The sequence below is a fragment of the Chionomys nivalis genome, chromosome 7 (genome assembly GCF_950005125.1).
Source record: "Chionomys nivalis chromosome 7, mChiNiv1.1, whole genome shotgun sequence".
In the NCBI taxonomy this organism is placed as follows: domain Eukaryota; kingdom Metazoa; phylum Chordata; class Mammalia; order Rodentia; family Cricetidae; genus Chionomys; species Chionomys nivalis.
The window spans coordinates 13,131,774-13,155,351 of record NC_080092.1 but is presented as its reverse complement, the minus strand read 5'-3'; the positions used below and the strand labels follow the sequence as shown (position 1 = coordinate 13,155,351).

Sequence of the window (23,578 nt, the reverse complement as noted above, 5' to 3'; positions counted from 1 at the left end):
GTCCTGCTTTTGCTGTTAGGCAACAAGACCTGGAGACAGGATACCTGGCCGCCCTGATAGAGACGGGACCAGGCCACCATGAATGAGCACATCCAGTGATAGGATCAGAGAGAACTAGGGAACCCAGGATCTGAGTCAGGTAGCCGTTAGCTCAGGAGCCACAACCCAACCGGTGAGAGGTCCTGTCCAAGTTCTGGGTTCGGGGATGCCGTTAGGTAAAGGATGTGGTTGCTCAGGGCTGGTGTTGCAAGAGGTGCTGGGCCATCATTGTCTTGGAGTAAAATGACTGGAGTTGTCAGGACACTTAAACTACAGCTGATCAGAGGCTCAGGCAAGGTTTTCCAATGTCACCAAATATGGGGAACATGGATTATTGTTGAGCCAGCTCCTGGGTTAGGGACAGTACCCAGGAGACCCGAAAAGTCCTCCTCTTGAGTTCTGGGTGATCCAGGGAGAAATATACATTGTCCACATGATTAGATTTTGTTACAAGAGGGCCTGCTTGTTTGTCCCAGCTGCCTGGCTAGCTTAGACCCGAAATAAGCACACAGATTAATTAAATCACTGCTTGGCCCATTAGCTCTAATTTTTTACTGGCTAACTCTTAAAATATTAATTTAACCCATTTCTATTCATCTGTGTATCACTACGAGGCTGTGGCCTACCAGCAAAGTCTCAGCACATCTATCTCCAGCCGCAAATCCATAGCGTCTCCCTCTCCGCCTCCCTTCTCCCAGCAGCATTCAGTCCAGTTTTCCCAGCCTACCTAAGTTCTTCCCTATCAGCAGGCCAAGACAGTTTCTTTATTCATTAGTGGTAATCACAGCACACAGAGGGGACTCCCACATCAATATTTGCTCAGTCACATGTGATGCTGGCTGGTTCCCAGCATTCTCAGGTTGATGTTGAGGGAGCAGAAACAATTTCAGTCACTGGTGATGGAGCCCTGGCTGTCAAGCAGCATGTCGGGATACCCCTGGTTAGTATTGGAGGCTGCCTTAATGGATGTTCAGCCTGAGCCTTGAACAGATGGGACATTAGCCTGGGAGTCAGGGACAGAGCAGAATGTTCCTGGCATTGAGATGAGCTAGTGTTAGGGTCTTGACAGCTCTACCTCACAAAGCTGGTCTCCGTGTACTGACTTGTCTTCAGTGCCCAGGGCCACACTTGCCCTGTTCTCTTCTCATGGCATCAGGCTCAGAGGTGAGCAGGGGGAAAGGTCCAGGGTTGACACTCTCAGCCCGCTTTGTTCTCAGCCTGTGTTTTCTGAGTTGTGTGGCCGTAGGGAAACCATTGTCTCCTCCACTCCTAATCTGGAGTACAGGGACAATCTCCCCTGCCGTGGGAGGAAAGAGCTGTGCCCAGTGAGTGTGACACAGGAGTGTCCCCAGGAAACGTCCCGGGAGTTATTATTGGTCATTGTTTTTTTGAAAACGGGTTTACCAAGAACATTCCAGAAAGGGCTTTGACACTAATAGAATCCTAAAAGTTTTATTTACGCCAAGATTTCACTAGAGACCAGCCAGCTGTGTGTTCACAGAAGCACCTGTCAAAGGCATCAGGACACAGTGGGCTCAGCCCTGAGAAAGGCCAGGCTTGGCTGAAACATCTCTGTGCAGACTGCAGCAGCATTCAATTATGATTTTCTCCATTTAATTTTCTTGTCTTTTACATTTAATTGTCTCATCTTTTAGAGAGCATTTTGCTGTTTAAAAAAGCAGCGATGTCAGACCGAGGACATAACTCAGTGCCAGAGTCCTTGTCAGCCCAAGACTCTGGCTTCAACCCCCAGCACTGTAACAGAAAGAACAAAAACAAACAAACAAACAAAAAACACCAAATCAACAATGTCCATTAATGAAAACTCATCTGCTTCCCTGTAGATAAGGATAGGGCCGGAGCCGTTCGTGAGAAAGGACGGGTGTGAACCAAGTCCAGCTCTCGACTTCAAACCACCTAAGTGTGTGCCTCCCTAGACACTGGCCTGCAGGCACCAACTCCCTTCACCCCCAGATGCCCCAGCAGAGGACATTACACCTGGGGCTTCCTGGGACATGTAGAAGAAGGCATGTCACCCACTCAGCCTGGTGAGGGTGCCTCCACAGACCTGCTACCCTCATTTGCTGTGGTGACTGTCAGGACCTTGCAGGGGGAAGCTACTATATCATCATCAGTAAGGGATGTGGAGATGAAGTTAATTCCTAGGGGTAAGAGTGTGGTTACAGCAGGAATATCACCAGGGTATATTCTCTGGAAGTCGGTGCCATCCTATAAAGGAAGGTGAGGTGGGGTTCCTTCCCCACCCCTCCTGCCATCTTTAGAGTGTGATCAATGTGATCGACTTTCTGAGCCTCCAGGCAAAGGCCATTCATTGGAACTTAGTGTCCCAGGTGCCATGGTGAATACTGAGGCACAAGTCTGAAGCCAACCTGGCCTACACAGTGAGTTTCAGGCCAGCCAAGGTTACAAACATAGGAAGATCCTGTCTCAGAGCCAGGCGTGATGCACCCTTTAATCCTAGTACTTGGGAGGCAGAGGCAGGCAGATCTGTGAGTTTAAGGCCAGCCTGGTCTACAGAGTGAGTTCCAGGATAGCCAGGACTACACAGAGAAACCCTGTCTCAAAAAAAAAAAAATAAAATAAAATAAAATAAAAAGATCTTGCCTGGGGCTGGGGGCAGGTGCGATGACTCTCAGCAGGTACAAGAGCTACTAACCCTGACAACCTGAGCTCCATCCCTGAGACTCACGCGGCAGGAGAAGGGAGCTGATTCTACAGCTGTCCTCTGATCTCCCCCTACACACACACAGACACGCATGCACACATGCACACACACATGCACGCACACACACATGCACGCACGCACACACGCACACATGCATGCAGGCACATGCACACACACATGCACACACATGCACACACACATATGCACGCATGCACACAAGCACAAACACATACACACGCATGCATACGTGCACACATGCACACACGCAAGCTCACTTGTAACCCCTAGCTTTTGACCAGAGACTGAGGGAATATTTCTGTACGTTGATAGGTAGACTAGGGGCGCTACACTAACATGTTCTTCTGAAGGGCAGAAGGACACCTTTGGTATATTTACTGGCACCTAGAAGTGCTGACAAGTATTGGCTCTCCTGTTCTAGATCTTAGCATCCTGTAAGCCACACAGAATGTTTCCCAGCGGGCATGGGCATCCAGTACCGCATGGAGCACAGCTGGGCACAGTGGACTCAAACAGCCCACTGACCACACTTCCCTAGCCCTGGCTCCCAGCATGTCACAGGCAGAAAATAAAAGGTCATTAGGGTGGCACAGGAAGGATCTCGAGCACAGGCTATGGGGAATCCGACTGCTTCAGTCGGAGGAGCAGTGCCCATTGCCCCAGCACTCTGAGGACCCCCTCCTTGCCCCCAGGAAGGGGGAGTTACAAGAGAAAGAGCTGGGTCAACACAATTCCAGCATCCTGGGAGCCATGGGATAGCCATAGTCCAGAAACTCCATGTTCTTCTGCCCTTTGCCATCTGACCCTAAAGCAATGTCACCCAAGTTGTGTGCTACAGAAAAGCCTTTTCCTTCCACCCTCCCTGTCCTGGGGAGGTATTGGAAGCACAGGGCAGGTCTTGCTCTTGATGAGCTGTGCTGGATAAATAGGGGCTTGTGTGTGTGTGTGTTTAGAGAGCATGTGGTACCTTTGAGGACAACGGCACTGTCCAGATGCCTGTGGGAGCCATGGGAATCAGATGACTGCCACTCTCCCTGGACAGTCCCCTCTCTCATTTCTCTGCTCAGCTATAGGCAGAAAAGGGAAGGAAACCATGCTAAGACACCTGCTTCCCTTCAGAAGAACAGAGGTCAAAGCTGCCCTGCCTTGAGGCCCCTGCTCAGCCAGCTGGGAGCCCCACAGGACCTACGATCTCCCCTGCAACCCTGATTTCCCCCTCCAGACTCAGCAGAACTCCAGTCAGAGCCTCTTCCATCCCCTCTCAACCCCTGACCCCTTAAGGTGAAGCTCATCAGAGTATAGCACTCATCGGGCCCCTCCCATCTCCTACAAGTCACAAAGGCCAGTGCAGCTCACTGCTATGCACCTGGCTGACCTCTGCAGATTACCAAGTCCCTGGTGGAGCCTCTGGATGAAGGGACATTCCTGTCTGAGTCTGAGGTTGACGCTTCCCACCTTCCTTCTCCTGCTGCTTCTGGTGAATAGAGTAGTCAGCCCCTCTCTGCCAGCCCCCACCCACCATGCACCCAGGGTCAGAATCGCTCTGTGAGGGAGGCTGTGTAGCTGCTGGCCTTCATCCTTACTCCAGAAATTAGATAGCTGCCACTGTGTGTAGTTCAAGGCAACAGCCCAAGCCACTCAGATAACCTTAGCCACACTGGATAACTGAGTCTTGGGATAAAAAAAAAACAAAAAAACAAAAATGAGGTACAGGAAGGACATCAGCATTGCAGCAGTCTCCTGGCCCTAGAGTGATGTTGCTAATGGTCAGAGAATCATTGTCCCAAGGCTGGACGCCTGGGATTGTCACCCTTCCTATCATTGCACAATGTCACCATATCCAGGTTCCAGGATGCTATAGGGATGCTAGGTGCTTGAGAGACAAGAATCAGCCTCATAACCGTTCAGGGTGCCTGGGGAACACGTGCAGACTACCCGAGCCCCATGTCTGGTGACTTCAGCCCTTGTTTACTTGTCTATAAAACCATTAAAACAGCATTGATAGGTGTTTCCACTAGAGAAAAAACAGACTTGTATTCACACCAAAACTCAAACGTGAATGTGCAACACATTTTTATTAAAGAAGCCAGGAAATAGTGCCGTGTCCTTCAGTAGCTAGTGCTCAGCGCACTGGGCACCAGCGCTCCAGTGCCTAAGCCCTGCACGGCCGTCCGGGAATCGTGACGAAAGCCGAGCCATCGTCGTCAGCTGACCAGCATGAGGCCAGCAGCTGGTCTTAGGAGAACTTCTTTATCTGACCAGTGATCCAGGGCAGGAAGGACTGCACGCGGGCATAGACCCCAGGGATGTCTCTCAGGGCACAGCCGTAGCCCCAGCTCACCACTCCCACCAAGTTCCAGGAGCCTGCCACCCTGCAGACCAGGGGGCCACCTGAGTCACCCTGGAAGAAAAAAAAACATTGATGGTTATTGGCTCTGAGGTGGGAATGAGGACAGAGATGGGGAGGTGGATGGGACTCACATAGCAGGAGTCTCGGCCCTCGGTGCCTGCGCATAACATGTCCTGTAGGATGATTCTCCGATCACGATCGTGGTGGCCGGAGGCTTTGTGGTAGAGCTCCTCACAAAGGTCATTATCCACTATCTTCACCTGCACCTGTTGCAGGCGGTAGGGAGGAGGCAGTGGTGCTGGGGAGAAGAGAGGTGGGACCAGTTGGTGCATAGATTCCCCTAGCCTTCCCACGACCCTACTGCTCCACCTGGGGGTCGACGGAGGCCTCTCTCCAGTGTAGCTCCATCCCTGTCTAAGGCTTCTCCGAGCTTCAGTCTCTCCTTTGTGCAAAAGAATGTGTGGATGCCAGCCCGAAGGGGCCATGTTCACCCATAACTGCCTGGACACATGGATTCTGTCCACTTGTCTGTCAAGGGCCAAACAAAAGGGTTTGTTTGCTGACATTTTCTCCAAAATACTTTATTATTAGTTGGAAAATAAGAACCAATCCTTCCATCTCAGAATCTTGATTTCTGGACCCAACTGTGTCATTGGCCTCAGATGCAGAGACTCTGATGGATATCTAGAGTAACTTGGAGGTGTAGCTAGATTAGTCCATGTTGGTCCACAACTCTCTCTTTCCTCTCTGGGTCCTACTTCCAGGACCTTGGTACCACCCACAAGGAATCCTCAGATGGCAAGTTTGTTCCCACAGCTCACATCTTTCTCCAATACTTACCGTACATGCTCACTGTACCCCAGCCAGTCACCCAGCACTCATCCTTCTCGTTGATCTTGAGAGACCCAGAGGTCAGCTTGACAGGCTTGATGTTGACAGACAAGTCCAGGGGTTTCTCCAGCCGGAGCAGAGCCACGTCTGAACCCAGGCCAGCATCGACATAGTCCCGGTGCATGATGACCTGGCTCACTCTCAGCAGCTCCTTGCCCCCATAGAGGTAGACATCCCCAGCATGGATCCGGAAGGATGAAGGGTCAGCATCTCTCCTGAGGGCAGAAAGAAGTGTGACGACATATTCTAGTACGGTGGGGGCGTTGGCCCCACCCTTCCGATTTACCCCTCATCCTACCCAGCACTGGATGACAAAGGAACTCACTTGTGAATGCAGTGGGCAGCAGTCAGCACCCACTGTGGGTGAATGATGGAGCCCCCACAGATGTGCACCCAGGAGGCCGTGTAGTATCTGTAGACCCTTAGGCTGACCTGCCATGGCCACTTCCCCTGTGGGGCGCTGTGACCCCCCACGATGCCCACCGGTACATCCTCAGACACAGGTTCTGCAAGCAACAAGTAGAATGTCAGGAGACCCAACCTGCCACCCACACTGGGGTAGAGCAGGTCATGCGCATGCCCCCCAGAGTCCTGGGGACAGGGTTTCTTGGAGGCTCTGTAGAATGGAAGAAGTGCTATGAATAAGGACTCACCTGGGGTTCCAGCAGCGGTACACCCAACAAAGAGGAGGGTCAGACACAGCAAGCTCCACATCTGTAGAGAGAAGCACAGGGGCCGGGAGTTGGAGGGGCCTGGAAGTAGTCTGGGTCAGGGTGGAGAGGACTTGAACATGATTCGGGGCAAGAACAGGAGCATGGAGAGGTGTGGCGGGGACTGGGCTTGCCTAGGTTGGGATGGAGAGCATGAAAATCCAAAGTCAGTGGAGGTATCTGGGAAAGGAGAGGATGGTGCCCTTACCATGCCCGATCTCCACAATGTCCTCCTGCTCAGACCTCTCAGCCCCTTTATCCTTAAGCCCCAGGAAGTGGGCAGGAGGCTTTTCCCCAGCCACTGCTTTAAGGAAGAGCTAGGAGGAAGTGGCATATGACCTCAGGAAGGATGGGAGGGGAGACCTGGAGTCCTTTGCTACCAGGGTTACATGGGTGTCACCCCCTGTTTGTAGTAGCATTACCAGGAATGTTGGGAAGAGATGGGCTGTGACTCAGGCTGGTGTCTCAGAAGTGCTGGATGCAGCCTGTGTCTTATGGGTGAGACAATCCACCATCCATATAGTTAACTCTGAGACTCCAGTGGAGCAACTCCCCCACGCTGGGAACACACAGCCATACCCAACACATGTCACAAAGAGCTTCAGGTCTAAGGGTCCTCTGCTAAGTGTGCACTATCCAGCCCCAGACAGTGTATCCTGCAGAAATTGCCCAGGGCATCCTGCAAGGGCCTCCTTGCTGCTTCAGTGAGCAACTGAGGTTTAAGAGCCCAGTGCTGGTCAGGGACACCCACAACCCAGGACTGTGGCTTCTGTGACTAACTTTGCTGTCAAATTCGAGAACAGATGTTGCCTGGAGCCCAGAGTGGACCAAGCCAAGCTCTCCTGTTTGTGGACCAATTAGACAACACTTTCCTGTAGCTCTGGCTACTGGAGTGTTTGGGTGGTTGAAGGGCTGAGACCCAAGGGATAGGTCATGTGCCTGCCCCACTCCCAACTCTACAATGGAATTTGCCCTTTTAGGGCCAAAGGGACACCTAACTGCCTGATTCTGGAAGCTCTGTGTTCCTGGCAGGAACCCAGAGATCACCTGGATCCCATCCCGAGCCCAACCCTTCACGGCTAGGAGAGTGTGCCCCAAGGAGACACCATCAGCCAGCATCCATGGGCATTTCTGGTTTGGAGTCTGTGACGACGTCACTGGCACACAGTAGGTAGAAGCCAGCGGTGCTGCCAAACTCAGGGCACCCCCACTTTACAGTTTACAGTGTCCCATTAAAATGACCCCAGTTCTGCCACAGACACAATCTGTCCCACCCATCTCGTGGCCGAAACAAAGATGCCAAAGAATTCTAGAGCTTGGCTAAGAATTTGTCAGTAACTGGCCCCCTACAGCGTCCCTGCTGTCAGCATAGGAGGATCAGGACACCCACTGTCCCCTCCACAGGGGCTGTCGGAAGTGACTTAGAGCCAGAGTGGGGACTCACCTTGGTTCCAAAAATTTCAAGTCCCGTTATATAAGAATGAGCCACAGGTGTTGTGAGGCCCTAAAGAATGGCAGGTGTGCCCAGAACTGCCCAGGACACATGTTCTTGGGAATTCAGCAGCAGAAGTATTTCTCACAAAGAAACAAGACAGATGATTCCTATGCCCCTGAGCAGGAGGAAGGGTTTATATGTTAAACTGGACAAAGGTGACCCACAGCTACCTCAAACCCGAACCCTGAACCCTGACTTTCTCAAACACTATTAGCAAGTCCAACATCAGTAAAAAGACAATATGGGCATCAGAGCCTGGCAGGAAACGCTTGGATGGCTATCATAACAACAGCCAGACCATTGCCACATCTAATGATAGGATCAGAAACAGCCAGCAGCCATATAGCAGTGGGGTGCATCTGTTAGCACAAGAGCCCACAGACTGACCAACCAGAGGGTCGTGACCAGGTTCTGGTCTCAGGGATGCCGTTAGAAGGATGTGGCTACCCAGGGCTTTGTTGCAAGAAGGGATGTTGGGCAGAAGCTGGGACAGGGGAACAGCACTGGGCACCAGGGTCTCAGAGCAGGGTCTACCCAGGAGGAGTGGAAAGGCAAAATCTTGTTTTTCTTGTGTGTCCTACTGCATTCCAGCCCTAGGGACAAGGAGAATGTATTAGTGATAATCTTAGCACTGGGCAAAGTGCTTCTGAAAGATGTGAAAGGTTAACCTGGAGGATTAGCAGTTAGCTAGATCCCTGATGGAAGGACAGGGAGGGGAGCAGCACTAGGAGTAAGACAGCAAGAAGGCTGGAGAGATGGCTCACCTGTTAAGAGCACTTACCGCTCTTGCAGAGGACCTGAGTCCGTTCCCAGCATTCATATGCACAGCTCAGAATCACCTGTAACTCTCGCTCACGGGGTTTCCAACCCTTTGGCATCTTTGGGTCTGTGCACATGTATAAATCTATACAGAGATCACACAGACACACACACACCTAAAAATAATAAAAATAAACTTTCAAAGAAGCAAACTTCTAAGATAACAAAAGCCCAACTTTTTAACACCCTCATGACCTGAGACGAAAGCCTGGCAGCTTAAAACAAAGGCGTAATGGGGCTTTTTTCTCCCACCAAGAGGGCTCCTGTTCTGATAAGTTGAAGGTCTATCTGATCAAGACACTATTAATGAGGATTCTGGAAAAACCGAGTGACTGGTTACAGTTACAACGATGTGGAGAAGCGGAAATGTTGCAGCTGCAGAAGCTAGTTAACTTATCTTGGACTAGCTTTAGTCCAGAACAGCCTCCTTGTCCACCTGTGTCAGAACTAGCATCCCATGACTAATAGGTAAAAATCATTGGAATCTATTACTTACAGACCACAAATGTGCTTGCTTCCTGTCTCCATATGTTTGCCCTCTGAGCACACCCCATTGTCCAAGTGTTAAGTTTGCCTGGTCCAGACTTTTCAGTTGGAGTGGTTATCTCTTTCTCTGTGACCCAGAACTTCTTTCCTTCTTTTTTAAGCAGTTTTGTTCAAAATTGATTTATTTATTATGTATTCCTGCACACTAGAACACGGCATGATGGTTGTGAGCACCATGTGGGCACTGGGAATCAAACTCAGGACCCTTGGAAGATCAGCCAGTGCTTTTAACCACTCTCCAACCCTCAGAACTTATTTCTAACCATGCCCTACTTTTAAATTTTAAATTTATTTTTTTGTTTGTTTGTTTACTTGGCTTTTCGAGACAGGGTTTCTATGTGTAGCAGTTCTGGCTGTCCTGGACTTTCTTCATAGACCAGGCTAGCCTCCCAATTGCTGGGATTAAAGGTGTTCACCACCACCGTCCAGTTATTTACTTATATTTTTAAAATGTTATGTATATGGATGTTCTGTCTGCATGTATGTGTTAGGTCTCAAACCTGGGACAAATGGCTGAGGTGTCTATTAAACATTTCAAAGTGGATATGGTCACTAGGCTCTCCCTGCATCTCTCAGTCCCTATCTGATACAGGGCCCTCCTGCCTGGCATATCCCACCCCTACTCCAAACTTCTTCAGCCCAGGGACTGGCATGCCCCTTCCCCAGCTGCCCTTCCCTGTATAATCCAGCCATTTTGGTTACCTGGTCTCTCAGGTCTTTCCTTTGCCCTCTTAGCTGCTGCTCCTAGTTCCCTCTCCCTTCTCCTTCCCATCTCCTCACGTGGCTGGGGTCAGCTCTGCTCTGGGCTTTCCCAGATGTCCCCGCCTCTGGCTATGCTTTCCCACACAGCTACAATAACCTTTCACCTCCACCATGCCTTGGAGCAGCCATGTCCTCTCATCATCATTGTCTGTGCACAGCTTGCATGCCTGGTGTCCATGGAAGCCAGAAGAGGGTATGAGATCCCCTAAAAACTGAAGCTACAGGCAGTTGTGAGTCACCATGTGGGTGCTAAGAATCAAATCCTGTCCTCTGGAAGAGCAGCTAGTGCTCTGAATCACTGTCAGCTCATTTTAAGCTGGTAATCACAATTGGAACTCCTTTTAAAAATGTTTGAGTGTGTGTGTGAACCTTTAGGGTCATTTTGGACTACATAATTAAAATTGCTTCTGTGTCTTTTTTAAACCTAAAGTCCAAGGATAAAAATAAATAAATTTAAGGGAAAAAAAAGCAAATTTTTCTAGACTTTACCTCTGAGAGGATTGTTTTAGGGAGCCTACCAGAGATGATCACTCAGATACAGTTTATAGACAATTGAAAGTCTTTATTCCATTGGGACTACACCCTAGCCATAACCCTGAAACTAAATAACAAGAATAGAAGCTGCTCTCATAACTGACTTGCTCACAACTGAAAGTAGGTCAGTAAAAACAAAAGTGTAAAGCCAGTCATGGTGGCACACATCTTTTATCCCAGCACTTGGAAGGCAGAGGCAGGTGGATCTCTGCATTTGAGGCCAGTCTGTCTACAGAGTGAGTTCCAGGACAGACAGGACTACACAGAGAAACCCTGTCTCAAAAAAACAAAACAAACAAAAACACATTAAATCAATCAATCAATCTTCCTTCTTCTGTGTCTCTGTGCTTGTTAAGAAGTCAAATGAGCTACATGTGGGTTTTAAGAGAGAAACAGTGATAAATTAGTTAATGCGTAGCCATCACATGGAATTGTTTATGGTTTCAGAACACTACATTTGAAAAATAAAAGTTCAAGACTCGGGGGCTGGAGAGATGGCTCAGTGGTTAAGAGCACTGGCTGCTCTTCCAGAGATCCTGAGTTTGATTCCCAGCAACCACATGGTGGCTGACAACCATCTGTAATGAGACCTGGCACTCTCCTCTGGCGTGCAGGCATACATGCATGGAGGCAGAATGTTGTATACATAATAAATAAATAAATAAATAAATAAATAAATAAATAAATAAATCTTAAAAAAAAAAGTTCAAGACTCACAGGCAGAACCTCAGTAGGGTGCCTTCATCTTCTTTGACATTTATTAAAGAAAGAGAGAACGAGAACCCTCCAGGAGAGCATGGCCTGGGTAGCCTAGTTCAAATCTAATGTTAGCTTGCTTATAAAAACCTGTTTCTGTAAATGCTTTCCCTCTGGTTTGTTCTATGTTCAGCTGCTCTTCCCAGAGGCTAGCTAGCATTGAAGTACTGTGACCTGCACTTATTTTAAAATGTAGCTGTTCTCACTGGCAACATGAGTTTGCTTTAGTGATGCAGAGTAACCTAATTTCTCTGTCTAAGCTGCAAGATAGACTACTGTTTTGCTTTGTTTTGTTGGGGGAGAGGGGTCTTACAATGTATCCTTGGCTGGCCTTAAAGTCACTATGTAGACCAGGCTAGTCCTAAACTCATAGAGACCCACCTGCCTCTGCCTCCCAAGTTCTGGAATTAAAGATGTGCTCCACAAGATAGGCTTTGGTTAGGTTTTAATATTTTATTTATTTTTATTTTATGCATATGAATATTATGCCTGTATGTAAGTGTACCACATGTATGCAGAACCCCTGGAGACCAGAAGAGGATGTCAGATCCCCTGGAACTAGAGCAATCAATGGTCTTGTTAGGTCCAAGGCAAGCCTTCAAAATGGCAGTGCTGGTGACAATGTCCTAAACAGAAGGACTTTATCAGGTAAACAGGATTGTTACTGGGTAAACAGAAACCCAAGCTCAGCAGCCCTCAGGGATCTAGTAAGGTGGGCTTCAGCTACCAGAAAAGTCACTCCTCCCCACTTCCGGCTGATGATCAACTCTCGTGAGTAAGGGCCCCTAGTTCCTGATTAACACAGCAGTCTGCCACAGATCACAGCCCCCGTGCCAACCCCCAGGCTGGAACCCCTAGGTTCCCCTGCACCTCTCCTCCCATCACTGCCTGTCCTCTCTGAATTGACAAGGTGTTTCCCTGTGGGCTGCTGTTCTCTGCCCCCGAGAGGCAGCTGGGCAGTTCGATTCCCCAAATACGCTTATCTTTGTATCCAGGGAGTGGTGTAGTTTCATTGAGCCCTTGGTTACAGTTGTGAACTGCCATGTGAGTGCAGGGAACCAAGCAAGTATCTCCAGAAGAGATATCTCCGCAACCCCTACTAGACGCTCTTTTTTTTTTTTTTTTTTTTTTTTTTTTTTGGTTTTTCAAGACAGGGTTTCTCTGTGGCTTTGGAGCCTGTCCTGGAACTAGCTCTTGTAGACCAGGCTGGTCTCGAACTCACAGAGATCCGCCTGCCTCTGCCTCCCAAGTGCTGGGATTAAAGGCGTGCACCACCACCGCCCGGCCCTACTAGACTCTTAAAGTAATTGTTTAGTAGCTGGACAGTGGTGGCGCACACCTTTAATCCCATCACTCAAGAGGCAGAGGCAGGCAAATCTCTGTGAGTTCAAGGCCAGCCTGGTCTACACAGTGAGTTTCAGGACAGGCTCCAAAGCTACACAGAGAAATCATAACTCGAAAAAGATTAAAAAAGAAAGAAAAGAAAAAAGAAAAGAGTTGTTTAGTGCTATGTTGTCAGTGACTGGCCAGCCTGGTCTACCAAGTGAGTTCCAGGACAGACAGGACTATAACACAGAGAAACCCTGTCTCAAAAAACAAAACAAAACAAAAAAAGAACCTGAAAAAAATTTAAAAGAAAAGGCAAAGCTGTATGTTATATTCATAAGAGTTCTGCTATGTTTTCTGATGTCTGTGTTTCAGACTTCGGCTACTTAGGAAACATCTTAAAGTCAAGGTCTATTTAAAGATGGGTCTGTGGTAACATCTTTAAATGCTTTGTACACAACTATTTTCAGTTGACTTTAGTACATTTAACACCCGAAGTATCTGACTAGAAACATGCTTGGCTGTTTCTAAACTTTATATATTATGTAAAAATTGCAGAGTTGTAAATTTCACGCTGTTGTTCAAGGAAAAGGCTGCAGCGGGTCAGAACCAGCCGGAACAGTGGGCATATCCCAGCATGCCCTGCTTCCCTCTGTCACAGAGACCATCGTGCCAACTGATATGAGCACACAGGACAAGACAAGCACTTGGGTTTTAGTCTAGTCCACCTGGTGACCGTGTCTTTTTCCCATTGGCTGGGGTCCTACTTCACAGTCTTTTGTGGTTGGCTAGTTTCAAAAGACTTAATACAAAGAAAATGAAGGAAAAGGATGAGATTGGCCCTTTAAGACTTTAGTGTAAACAAAAGTTTTACCAAGATGGGGAATCAAAACATTTGCATAGCCGGGCGGTGGTAGCGCACGCCTTTAATCCCAGCACTCAGGAGACAGAGGCAGGCGGATCTCTGGGAGTTCAAGGCCATCCTGGTCTACAAGAGCTAGTTCCGGGACGGGCACCAAAGCTACAGAGAAACCCTGTCTCGAAAAACAAAAAACAAAAAAAAAAATTGCATAAAGGTTTTATGTATGAGGTGGGAGGAAATAAAGAGATTTTAGTTTTTATCATAAGCACAAGATTTATAGTATTTGATTTAAAGAAAAAAGATGAGATCAGCCCGCCTCTGCCTCCAGAGTGCTGGGATGAAAGGCATGCGGCACCACTGCCCAGCTGATACTGGGATTCTTCTTTTTTTTTTTTTCTTTAAAAAAAAAAAGAAAACAAACTGTTTTTTTCATTATACATACCAATCAAGTTCCCACTCCTTTCCCATTCCCTCCACTTACCCCCTCCCACCCCCATGCACTCTACAGAGAGGGCAAGGCACATTGCTTTGGGGAAGGTCCAAGGCTCTCCCTACTATGTCTAGAGTGAGCAAGGTATCCAGCCAAAGAGAATGGGTTCCCTAAAAGCCAGTACCAGCAGTAGGGATAAATCATGGGATGGCACAAGTTTTTAATCCTAGCCTTGAGGTAGGCGGATCATAAATTTGAGGCAGTCTACCTAGTGAGCTTACCCTGGATTTCGGATGAACCCTAACTCCCATTGTAAGAGTTCTTTTTTCAGAGACAGAAGAGAACACGAGGGAACAGACACATGGAAACCCAGCAGAGTTTAGTGATAAAGTCATAGTGACAGCATGTGGACCTGGAGAAACTGGAGGGCACAAGGGCCATGCCCTGAAGCCAGTGGTGAAAACTTGTCTCAGATACCCCAAGATGAGAGTTCACCCTGGTCTATGGTGCATGGCCACAACAGATACAAGAAAAAGGTGTGTGTACGCCTAGAGCCTCTGGTTCCCCAAAGGTACCCAGATCACACGAAGAAGTGTGTACCTCTAACGGAAATTTAATCAGACTGCCTCCTGCATGGGATAGAGCCCAAAAGGCGGCAACAGCTTCAAGCCAGGGCAACCCAGGTTGACTCTGCCTTGGCTACATCCTGGTCAGGAGATCTGAAAATACCCCTGATTTTTGTGGGCATTTTATTGGAGGCCAAGAAGCCTACCCAGTACGACAGCTGGGACATTGGAGAGCCTTGCTTCTACCCTTTGTTTCCACACTGCTAGCTAGCTCTCTGGGAAGGGACAGGGAAGGAAAGATTGTGCAATGCCCCCCCCCGTCTCTCTACATTAAAGCTCCAGCTTACCGTTTTCCAGAAGCCACCCCCCCCACACACACACAGCCAGCCAGCATTGGTCATTTGAGTTGAAAGTCAAGTTTTCTTTTGGCAAAGAGATTGGCCTGTACCTTAGATAGGAGGTTAGTCAGCTTCAGCAGGGCCAAGTCAAACCTCTTATTAAAAACGTTGAAGTTGGGGTGGATGATGATCTTGCTGGTGTTCAGAAGTTCCTGGTCCTTGTACAGGGATATTTCCCCCACCTCGACCCGGTATAAGGCTGGGTCGGCATCCTGGCTGCGGGAGGACAGACCCTGGGTGGCTCAGAGGCCACTGGTCTGGGGTGGCCCACTGTACATCCTACACCCAGTAGGTGCCCCCAGCGGTGTCTCACCTTTGGATGCAGTGGGCAGCAGTGAGCACCCACTGTGGATGGATGGTGGAGCCCCCACAGATGTGCTCCCAGGAACCTGTCTTGTAACTGTAGGTTTCTCAGGCTGACCTGCCATGGCCACCCCCCTTCTGGCTACGGTGGGCTCCCACGATGCCCACTGGCTTGCTTTTAGAGACAGATACTAAAAATGATGTGAACAAGTCAGACAACAAGAACCAGCCTCTTGTCATCCCCATCCTGAACCAGATGTTGATACCCAATGCTCAGGTAAGCCTTAAAAGTGAACAGTTGGGGGTCTGGGTAGTGTTTCTCATGCAAAGCTGTTACTGAGGTCAGAACTTACCAGAGGCCATGGACACAGGGCTTCCCAGGCAGGAGAGAGCCAGGGATAACAACAAGAACATCTTTGACTGGGGGGTGGGGGTGGAGCTCTGAGAAATGCAGGGCCTCAGTCACCACAGGGACCAGGTAATGCCGCTCACCTCCTTGGATACCTCCTTGGTGTAGCCTTCCCACAACCAAGATGGCGCTCAGAATATGGGCCTCTGTATCTCCCTGTTCTGGGCCCCACAGTACGCTTGACAGGAACCCAGAGAACACCTGGATCCCATCCCCAGCTCAGCACTTCACAATCGGGGGAGTGTGCCCCGAGGAGGCATCACCAGCCAGCATCTGTGGGCATTTCTAGTTTGGAGTCTGTGACAACGTCACAGGCACACAGTCGGTGAAAACCAGCAGTGCTACCAAACTCAGGGCTCTCCCATTTTACAGTTTACAGTAAAATGACCCCAGTTCTACCACAGACACAATCTGTCCCACCCATCTTGTGACCAAAACAGAGATGCCAAAGAATTCTAGACCTGAGAATTTGTCAGTAACTGGCTACCTACAGCGTCCCTGCTGTCAGCATAGGAGGGTCAGGACACACACTGTCCCCTCCACAGGGGCTGTTGGAAGTGACTTAGAGCCAAGCAGGTGACTCACCTTGGCCCCGAAAACACCAGGTCTTCTCCAATGAGAACCACCACCAAGGTGTCTGTGAGACCCCCAAAACAGGTGGGTGTGTTCAGATTGCCTATGGCACGGTGTTTTTGGAGACACAGAAGTATATCTCAGATGGAAGCAAGACAGACAATTTTCACGCCCTTAGGCAAGAGGATGAGTTTATATCTAAACTGGACAAAGGTGACCCAGCTGGAGTAAATCCTGACTTTCCCAAACACCATTAACATGTCCAATGGCAGTAAAAAGACAACCTGGGCATCAGAACCGGGCAGGAAATGCTTAGCTGACATCTTAATGACTGTTTATACTTCAGGGTTGGCACCTGTGCCAGGGTCGCCTGACTGACAAGATAGAAGTGAGGGCCGGCGTGGACATGGTTAAGCAAAGTTAGGTCTACTTTTTAATGGTAGAACACGATCCTCTGAACAAATCATTTTCATCAAATTCTCTTGGCTGATTGCAAGAGGCCATCATTATCATCAGTTTTTGCCTGTTAACATTTCCTCAAAAAGGGAACAGAGATCCAAAGGGTCTTTAGATCCATTCCTGGGGCTGAAGAAACAAACTTGAAACACTGAAAGTAAAATTTCCCATGTTTCATTGGGACAATAAGAACGTGTTTCCTCAGGTTCAGCACACAGAAGCTGACTCGAGGGGACCAGGCTACATGCTGAGCTGGTCAAACTTGGTGATATTGTAAGCATCGTTCTGATGATGATCCTGGTTTTGAGGACATGAAAATACAAGGTTGAAGAGGGATGGAAAGCAGCTGAGTCTTGACACCTTGAGGCAGGGTCAAATCCCTGTAAAGGATGCTGAAAAGACATTGCTTTTAGGAAGAAAAAGCCTCAGTTGCAGCAGAGACTCCATGTATCGAAGATACCAGGACCATGGGCTGTCTGTCAAGGAGCACTGTCAGTGTGGAATGGAGCTGGGCTAAGGGAGGAGCTCCACGTTGAAGGAAACAGAGAAGTGGGACTTCACGAGACCTTTGGAGCCCAGAGGATTGTGCGTGGGTCCCATATGTCAGAAACTGAACTACAGGATTTGGATTTACGCTGATGAATTTTAGTTTTACCTTGGTGTGATTTTCTTTTTTCTTTTCTTTTTCACCTGAAGGGTTTCTTTATGAGGGGAGGGGAGGAAGAGGGGAGAGAGGAAAGGAGTGCGGAGAAACCTCGTGGGAAGAGAGAGAGATACAGAGAGGCAGAGAGACAGACACAGAGGGACAGAGGGAGACACACAGAGAGACAGACACACAGAGAGTCAGAGGGAGGCACACGAAAGACAGAGAGAGGGGGCAGGGGCTGGGGAGAGGGAAGAGAGAAAAGAGGAAGAGGAAGAAGAGCTGGCATGATTTTCTTTATGCCCCAGTTCTTCCCATTAGGGATAAGAAAAATTAAATCTATAACTTCTTTTAATTTCATAGGATCTCATAGTTGAGAGTCTGGGGGCTTTTTGGAGTTGGACTTATTTGATACCATCTTAACAGATGGGACTTTGGAGACAAGGAATGGGAAGTTACGGCTTAAACGACTTGTTTGTGCATCAAGTTGACAAGGGGTGGATTGTGTTGGTTAGTTTTGTCAATGTGACTGTCTTAGTCAGCATTCTGTTACTGTGAAGAGACACCATGGCCATAGCAACTCTTATAAAGGAAATCATTTTACTGGGTCATGCTTTTTCAGGGGTTTAGTCCATTATCATCATGGCGGAGACCATGGCGGTAGACAGGCAGACATGGTCCTGGAGTAGTTGAAAGATCCAGATCCAGATCCAGATCCACAGGCAGCAGGAAGTGTTGGGTCCACGAGGGTCACGCAAGGATGGGGCACAAAAAGCTTATCAGCTAGCTGAGACCACAGCCTGAGTTCAGGCTTGTAAGACTGTGGGAAAGGACAGCTTTTGAACCTTCCCTTTTATAGTAAGGATTAGGCAATAATAAAGGAATTTTTATAACCTCAAGGTAAAACTCAGATACAAATTGCCCTCCTTTGCAATTTTCATTAACAGAGGTTTTCAGTTAAGCTAGAGTTTGTGTTTAGTCCACTGTTTTCCCTTGCCTCCCTGACGTGTTTACCAAGGCTCTGCACCTCCCCGACGCTGCCAGTTTTGCATAGCAGGGAGGGGTATGGGTCAATATAAAACCAAAAAGTCACATACATCCCATCATTTAAAAGTTAACTCACATCAATTTCTGGTCATGAGTGGTGGGGGAGGCGGGACCTAAAAGCTGACCCTCAGTTTACAGAGCCACCCTAAGTTTGCAGAGGGCAGCTTCAGCCTTGTAAACAGAGCTCTGGGTTGTAAAGCGGAGTAGCCCACTGTTAATAGTTAATCGTTAAGCTGCTGAGAAAGCTGCTGACAGCTGTTCTCATTCCCCTAGGCTTACAACTTTATATTTCTTTATTTCTACTTTCTTATTTCTACAATCTATTTTTTTTATATTCTTATTCTTGGACTCTTCAGGAAGAAGGAGACTCTGAGCTTGGAGTGGACTTTCTGAAACCTCGAAGCCCATTCCCAGTGACACCTCCTTGATGTGGGATTCCCCTCTGTATGCTGTGAATATCGTTGGTTAATAAAGGAACCACTTTGGGCCTATAGCAGAACTATAGGGGAACAGAGCTAGGTGGGGAAAACTAAATGGAATGGTGGGAGACAGGAGGCGGAGCCAGAGAGAAGCCATGGAGCTGCTGCCAGAGACAGACGTGCTGAAACTTTGCTGATAGACCATGACCTCATGGTAATTCATAAGTTAATAGAGATTTAAATTAAGATGTAAGAGTTATCCAATAAGAAGCTAGAGCTAATGGGTCAAGCAGTGTTTTAAATAATATAGTCTCTGTGTGATTATTTCTAGAGTAGCCAGGAAACAAACAAGCGGCCTCCCACTGCACTCCTGATCTTTTCAAACAGAGCCACTCCGTGGTGACCAAGCCTTCAAATCTGTGAACCTATGGGGGTCATTCTTACTCAGACTTCCACAGTGACACAGCCTAGAGTCACCTGAAAGAGAGTCATAAGGAAGAAGTATCTAGCTCAGATTGGCCTGTGGGTGTGTCTGTGTGGTACTGTCTTGGTTGTTAACTGATGCAGGAAGAGCCAGCCCACTATGAGTAGCACTATTCAGGAGCGAGCTAGCTGAGGGCAAGGGGTCGAACTATGATCCGTATTTTTATTCTCCTTCCTGCCTTTGCTTCCCTTCAATAACAGATTGTGACCTGTAGTTGTGAGCCAAATAAAGCCCAATGTTGCTTTACCAGGATGTTTTATCAGAGCACCAGAAATGAAAGTAGACCGGCCATGTTAATGCGACTCTGCTCTAATGGCAAATGCCGTCTGGATGTGGGAGGTAGAGAGTACAGGGGCTCAGGGAGGCTAATCAGAGAAAAGCGTTGTCTGTTCGGAGCCATCATCCCCGTACTGGGTGAACTTTCCAGTAAAATAGCTTTGGAGTTATCCACGCTTCCATAACCCCTCACCTGTGTTCTAAGTAAGCCCAGTATAGCTAACTGGTTCCCCCAGGGTGAGCTTTAGTGGAATCATTCTTTTGAGGAGGGGGTCGGCATTGATTAAGTCTCTCCAGGGAAGAGGCACTCTTAGCAGGTGACCTCCACCAAGGCCCCAGGGACAAGGCCAATGATATTGCCAAGGCCACCTGACCAGAGCTGAGCCCTGCCTTGGGTTTCCTATCATTTGTCTGGTTTGGGGGCTTCCTGAGCACCCTGAGTGTCCTCAGCAAATGTTCTCCAGCCAAGCTCTCCCCACAGCCCTGGAGTTGTTGGAATCCTACTAAAATTCAGCTTACATAAGGTGATGCAGACTTTGGGAGTCTAGTCTGCAGGGAGTCTCAGAAGACTAGAAACTGGATTCTTAGGCCTCGTCACCTACCGGTGCCCTGCAGTGCTCCTGTATTAGCAGATGTGCTCTGGGATCACGGTGCTGCAGGGAGCGCAGGGAGCACGTTCCACACCAGACCCGGTTTGAGAAAGAAAAATAAGAGCATTTTAATGCATCTGAACTTTATATTTGCGTTGTGTGAGGTTTGTGAATTCATCTTGTTTTGTCCAGATAGCTGCACACCTGACCAGCTTTCTCCAGTTTTCAATGTCACCTAGCAGATCTGGCACAGGCATGTGTACCTGGGTTTTATCTTGGAGGCCTCTCTTGCTACAATAGGGCTTGTCTTGTGGTCATCTTTTTGTTTGTTTGTTGTTTGTTTTCTCACATACAACGTGAGATTTATTACGGAATGCAATTTGGTGGGTTGCAACGTACAGTGGAAGCCCTCAGGCATGCGTGGGCTGCCCCTTGTCCAGGGACTATGACCAGGAACATCTTCCACCCCACCGCTATGGGAGAAGAGCCACTTCTCTGCTACCATGTCGTCAAATTCATTTGCATTAAACTTGATGAAAATGCCGCTTCTTTGAAGAATGTACCTTCCAGTGGCCAGGGAACCTGAATTTGGCTCTACACAGGACCTCAGTCACATGTTCCTTAGTCTAGTTTTGTCCAGGTGGACACGATGAGCTGGCCAGTGTGAACCCTGACTACTGTGCCCTGGGGCTTCCCAAAGGCACCTGCCTGGAGCCCAGCTTGGGTTCAACATTGAGATCAGAGATGTTAATATCCACCAGAAAACTGTCTGTAAGGTCCCTTGGGGTGACCCACATAAGTAACCTGACTGCACACGTTCCCAAAGAGGCTGCTCTTGGCAACCATTGCACACTAGGCCCCCATGAAGAGAGAAACCTGGTTGATTTACTTGGCTTCAGGGTCATTGTTTTGAGGCAGGATCTCTGTAGCCCAGGTTAGCCTTGACTCACCACAACCTTCCTGTCTGTGTTTCTTGAATGCTAGGATTATAGGTATGAGCCAACACACATGGTCTCTTAACTCATCGAGGTTTCTGGTACACCCCCTTCCTCCAGAAAGCCTTGGCAATGTCTGGTTCTTGCCTTCTGAGACTCTATGGCGCGCTATTCATTTAAATTTGGCCAAACTACTGCATTTGTGTGTCCCGTGTCATCCCCCCCCCCCCCCCCGCACAGGCACAAAGAGAAACTAAACCAATGGTTGAGGTTTCCTAGCTGACAAGACAATGCCTCCAGAGACCATTCATTGCAAGACCCATGGGGGAGAAGGGTGGTTTGCATAAATCCGTTGAAAAAGTGCTGTGACTCATGTTCTGAGTTGTAATGAAAGAAAGCAATTTCCCTTTACAAATATTGGAACAAACATAATTGTTGATGACATGTTTAGGAGAGTCACCCTACCCTGAGGTCACAGAATGTAACCTTGGCAGTGAGAATGTAGCGTCATGGATGCTTGGAGTTGTTTGGTTTTTAGGTTTTTTGTTTTGTTTTGTTTTTGTTTTTTTCCAAAGCAACCATGTGCACCTAAATTTAAAAGAAAAAAAAAGAAAACAAACTATCTTTTTTCATTATGCATACCAATCCAAGTTCCCACTCCCTCCCCTCCTTCCATTTCCTCCACTTACCCTCCTACCCCACACCTATCCAATCTTCAGAAAGGGTAAGGCGCATTGCTTTGGGGAAAGTCCAAGGCCCTCCCTACCATATCTAGGCTGAGCAAGGTATCCATCCAAAGAGAATAGGATCCCAAAAAGCCAGTACATGCAGTAGGAATGGATTCTAGTGCCACTGCCAGTGGCCCCTAAGTCTGTCCCAGCCATACAACTGTCACCCACATTCAGAGAGACTATTTTGGTCCTATGCTTGTTCCTTCCCAGTCTGGCTGGAGTTGGTGAGCTCCCATTAGCTCAGGCAGACTGTTTCAGTGGGTGAACCCGTCATGGTCTTGACCTCTTTGCTCATATTCTCACCCCTCCCACTCTTCAACTGGACTTTGGGAGCTCAGTCAAAGAGGAATGAGAATATGTGCACCTAAATTTTGAAAATACTTTTGTTCTTTGGCTTATGACAAAGACATCATTTTGTCCCCTAAGCAACCCAGTTTCCTTCATCTTAAAATAAGATGTTTACAAAGAAAACATGGCCAAGGGTGTAGCTCAGTTAGTGGTACTTGCCTAGCAAGCATGAAGTCCTAGGTCCCACCCCTAATAATCTGGGTATGGTGTAAATCTATAGAGGCAAAGGCAGGAAGATCAGAAATTCAAGGTCATCATCAACTAGGCAGTCCGGTGAAGGCCAGTGAGAGCTCCATATGATCCCATCTCGAGAGAAGCACCATGTCCAGGGGTGGTGAATCTGCCTGGGAATGGTGATACCTCCAGCCATGCTCCCAGAGTCAAGAGAGGGTGTCTCAGTCTCATGAGCACCCCAGGTGGAAACGGGGAGTACCCAGCAGAGTAGGAAACAGGACATGATGGCCTATCTGGCTAAAGGTTGTTGGGTTTGGGTGTGTTATAATGCGTAGGTGACCAGGGAGGATGAAGAGCTCCTTACTGGGCCTGCATCTGATATGGGCAAGTGGAAGCAAAGTGGTAAGGTGTGACTATCACCATCATGAGGCTCTGTGTTGGGCCTCAGGTGACAAGTTCATAACCACTGGGATAGATGAGGCTTTCGTACTCCACCCAGGCCCTGACCCAGGACTTCAGGTCTGCTGGAGCCCTGTGTGTGACCTGTGTGAGCTCTGAGAACACCCTTCACTGCTGATCACGAAAGTGCTCCCAATAGCACCCCTACCTCCAACCCCTGGAACCCTGTGTGTGACCTGTGTGAGCTCTGAGAACACCCTTCACTGCTGATCACGAAAGTGCTCCCCATAGCACCCCACCTCCAACCCCTGGAGCCCTGTGTGTGACCTGTGTGAGCTCTGAGAACACCCTTCACTGCTGATCACGAAAGTGCTCCCCATAGCACCCCACCTCCAACCCCTGGAGCCCTGTGTGTGACCTGTGTGAGCTCTGAGAACACCCTTCACTGCTGATCACGAAAGTGCTCCCCATAGCACCCCACCTCCAACCCCTGGAGCCCTGTGTGTGACCTGTGTGAGCTCTGAGAACACCCTTCACTGCTGATCACGAAAGTGCTCCCCATAGCACCCCACCTCCAACCCTAGCTGCAGTGTTGCAGCCTGT

General features: G+C 48.5%; 1 protein-coding gene, 1 non-coding gene and 1 pseudogene across 2 annotated transcripts; all 3 read right to left on the bottom strand.

The window, feature by feature from the left end:
* Positions 1 to 4,803: 4,803 nt before the first annotated feature.
* On the bottom strand, positions 4,804 to 6,952 carry LOC130877736 (serine protease 29-like). Its single transcript, XM_057775279.1, has 6 exons — positions 6,903 to 6,952; positions 6,638 to 6,698; positions 6,310 to 6,490; positions 5,934 to 6,199; positions 5,225 to 5,391; positions 4,804 to 5,144 (listed from the first exon to the last, which is right to left on the bottom strand). The coding sequence occupies exons 1-6, from the start codon at positions 6,903 to 6,905 to the stop codon at positions 4,980 to 4,982; spliced, it is 843 nt and encodes a 280-aa protein (XP_057631262.1). The 5' UTR covers positions 6,906 to 6,952; the 3' UTR covers positions 4,804 to 4,979.
* An 8,101-nt stretch (positions 6,953 to 15,053) lies between these two features.
* LOC130876722 (serine protease 28-like) lies at positions 15,054 to 15,905 on the bottom strand (annotated as a pseudogene).
* Positions 15,906 to 21,151: 5,246 nt separating this feature from the next.
* On the bottom strand, positions 21,152 to 21,287 carry LOC130878859 (small nucleolar RNA SNORA70). The gene has a single exon (XR_009057478.1). It is a non-coding gene; the product is annotated as a small nucleolar RNA SNORA70 (small nucleolar RNA).
* Between the last annotated feature and the right edge of the window lie 2,291 nt (positions 21,288 to 23,578).

Bases quoted from the DNA above. Each gene is read 5' to 3' on its own strand.
- LOC130877736 (XM_057775279.1), bottom strand. The intron at 6,200-6,309 runs GTGAGTTCCTTT...TTCTGCCCTCAG, and splicing joins GCTGCCCACTGCATTCACAA to GAGAGATGCTGACCCTTCAT. The intron at 5,145-5,224 runs GTGAGTCCCATC...TTTTTCTTCCAG, and splicing joins AGGGCCGAGACTCCTGCTAT to GGTGACTCAGGTGGCCCCCT.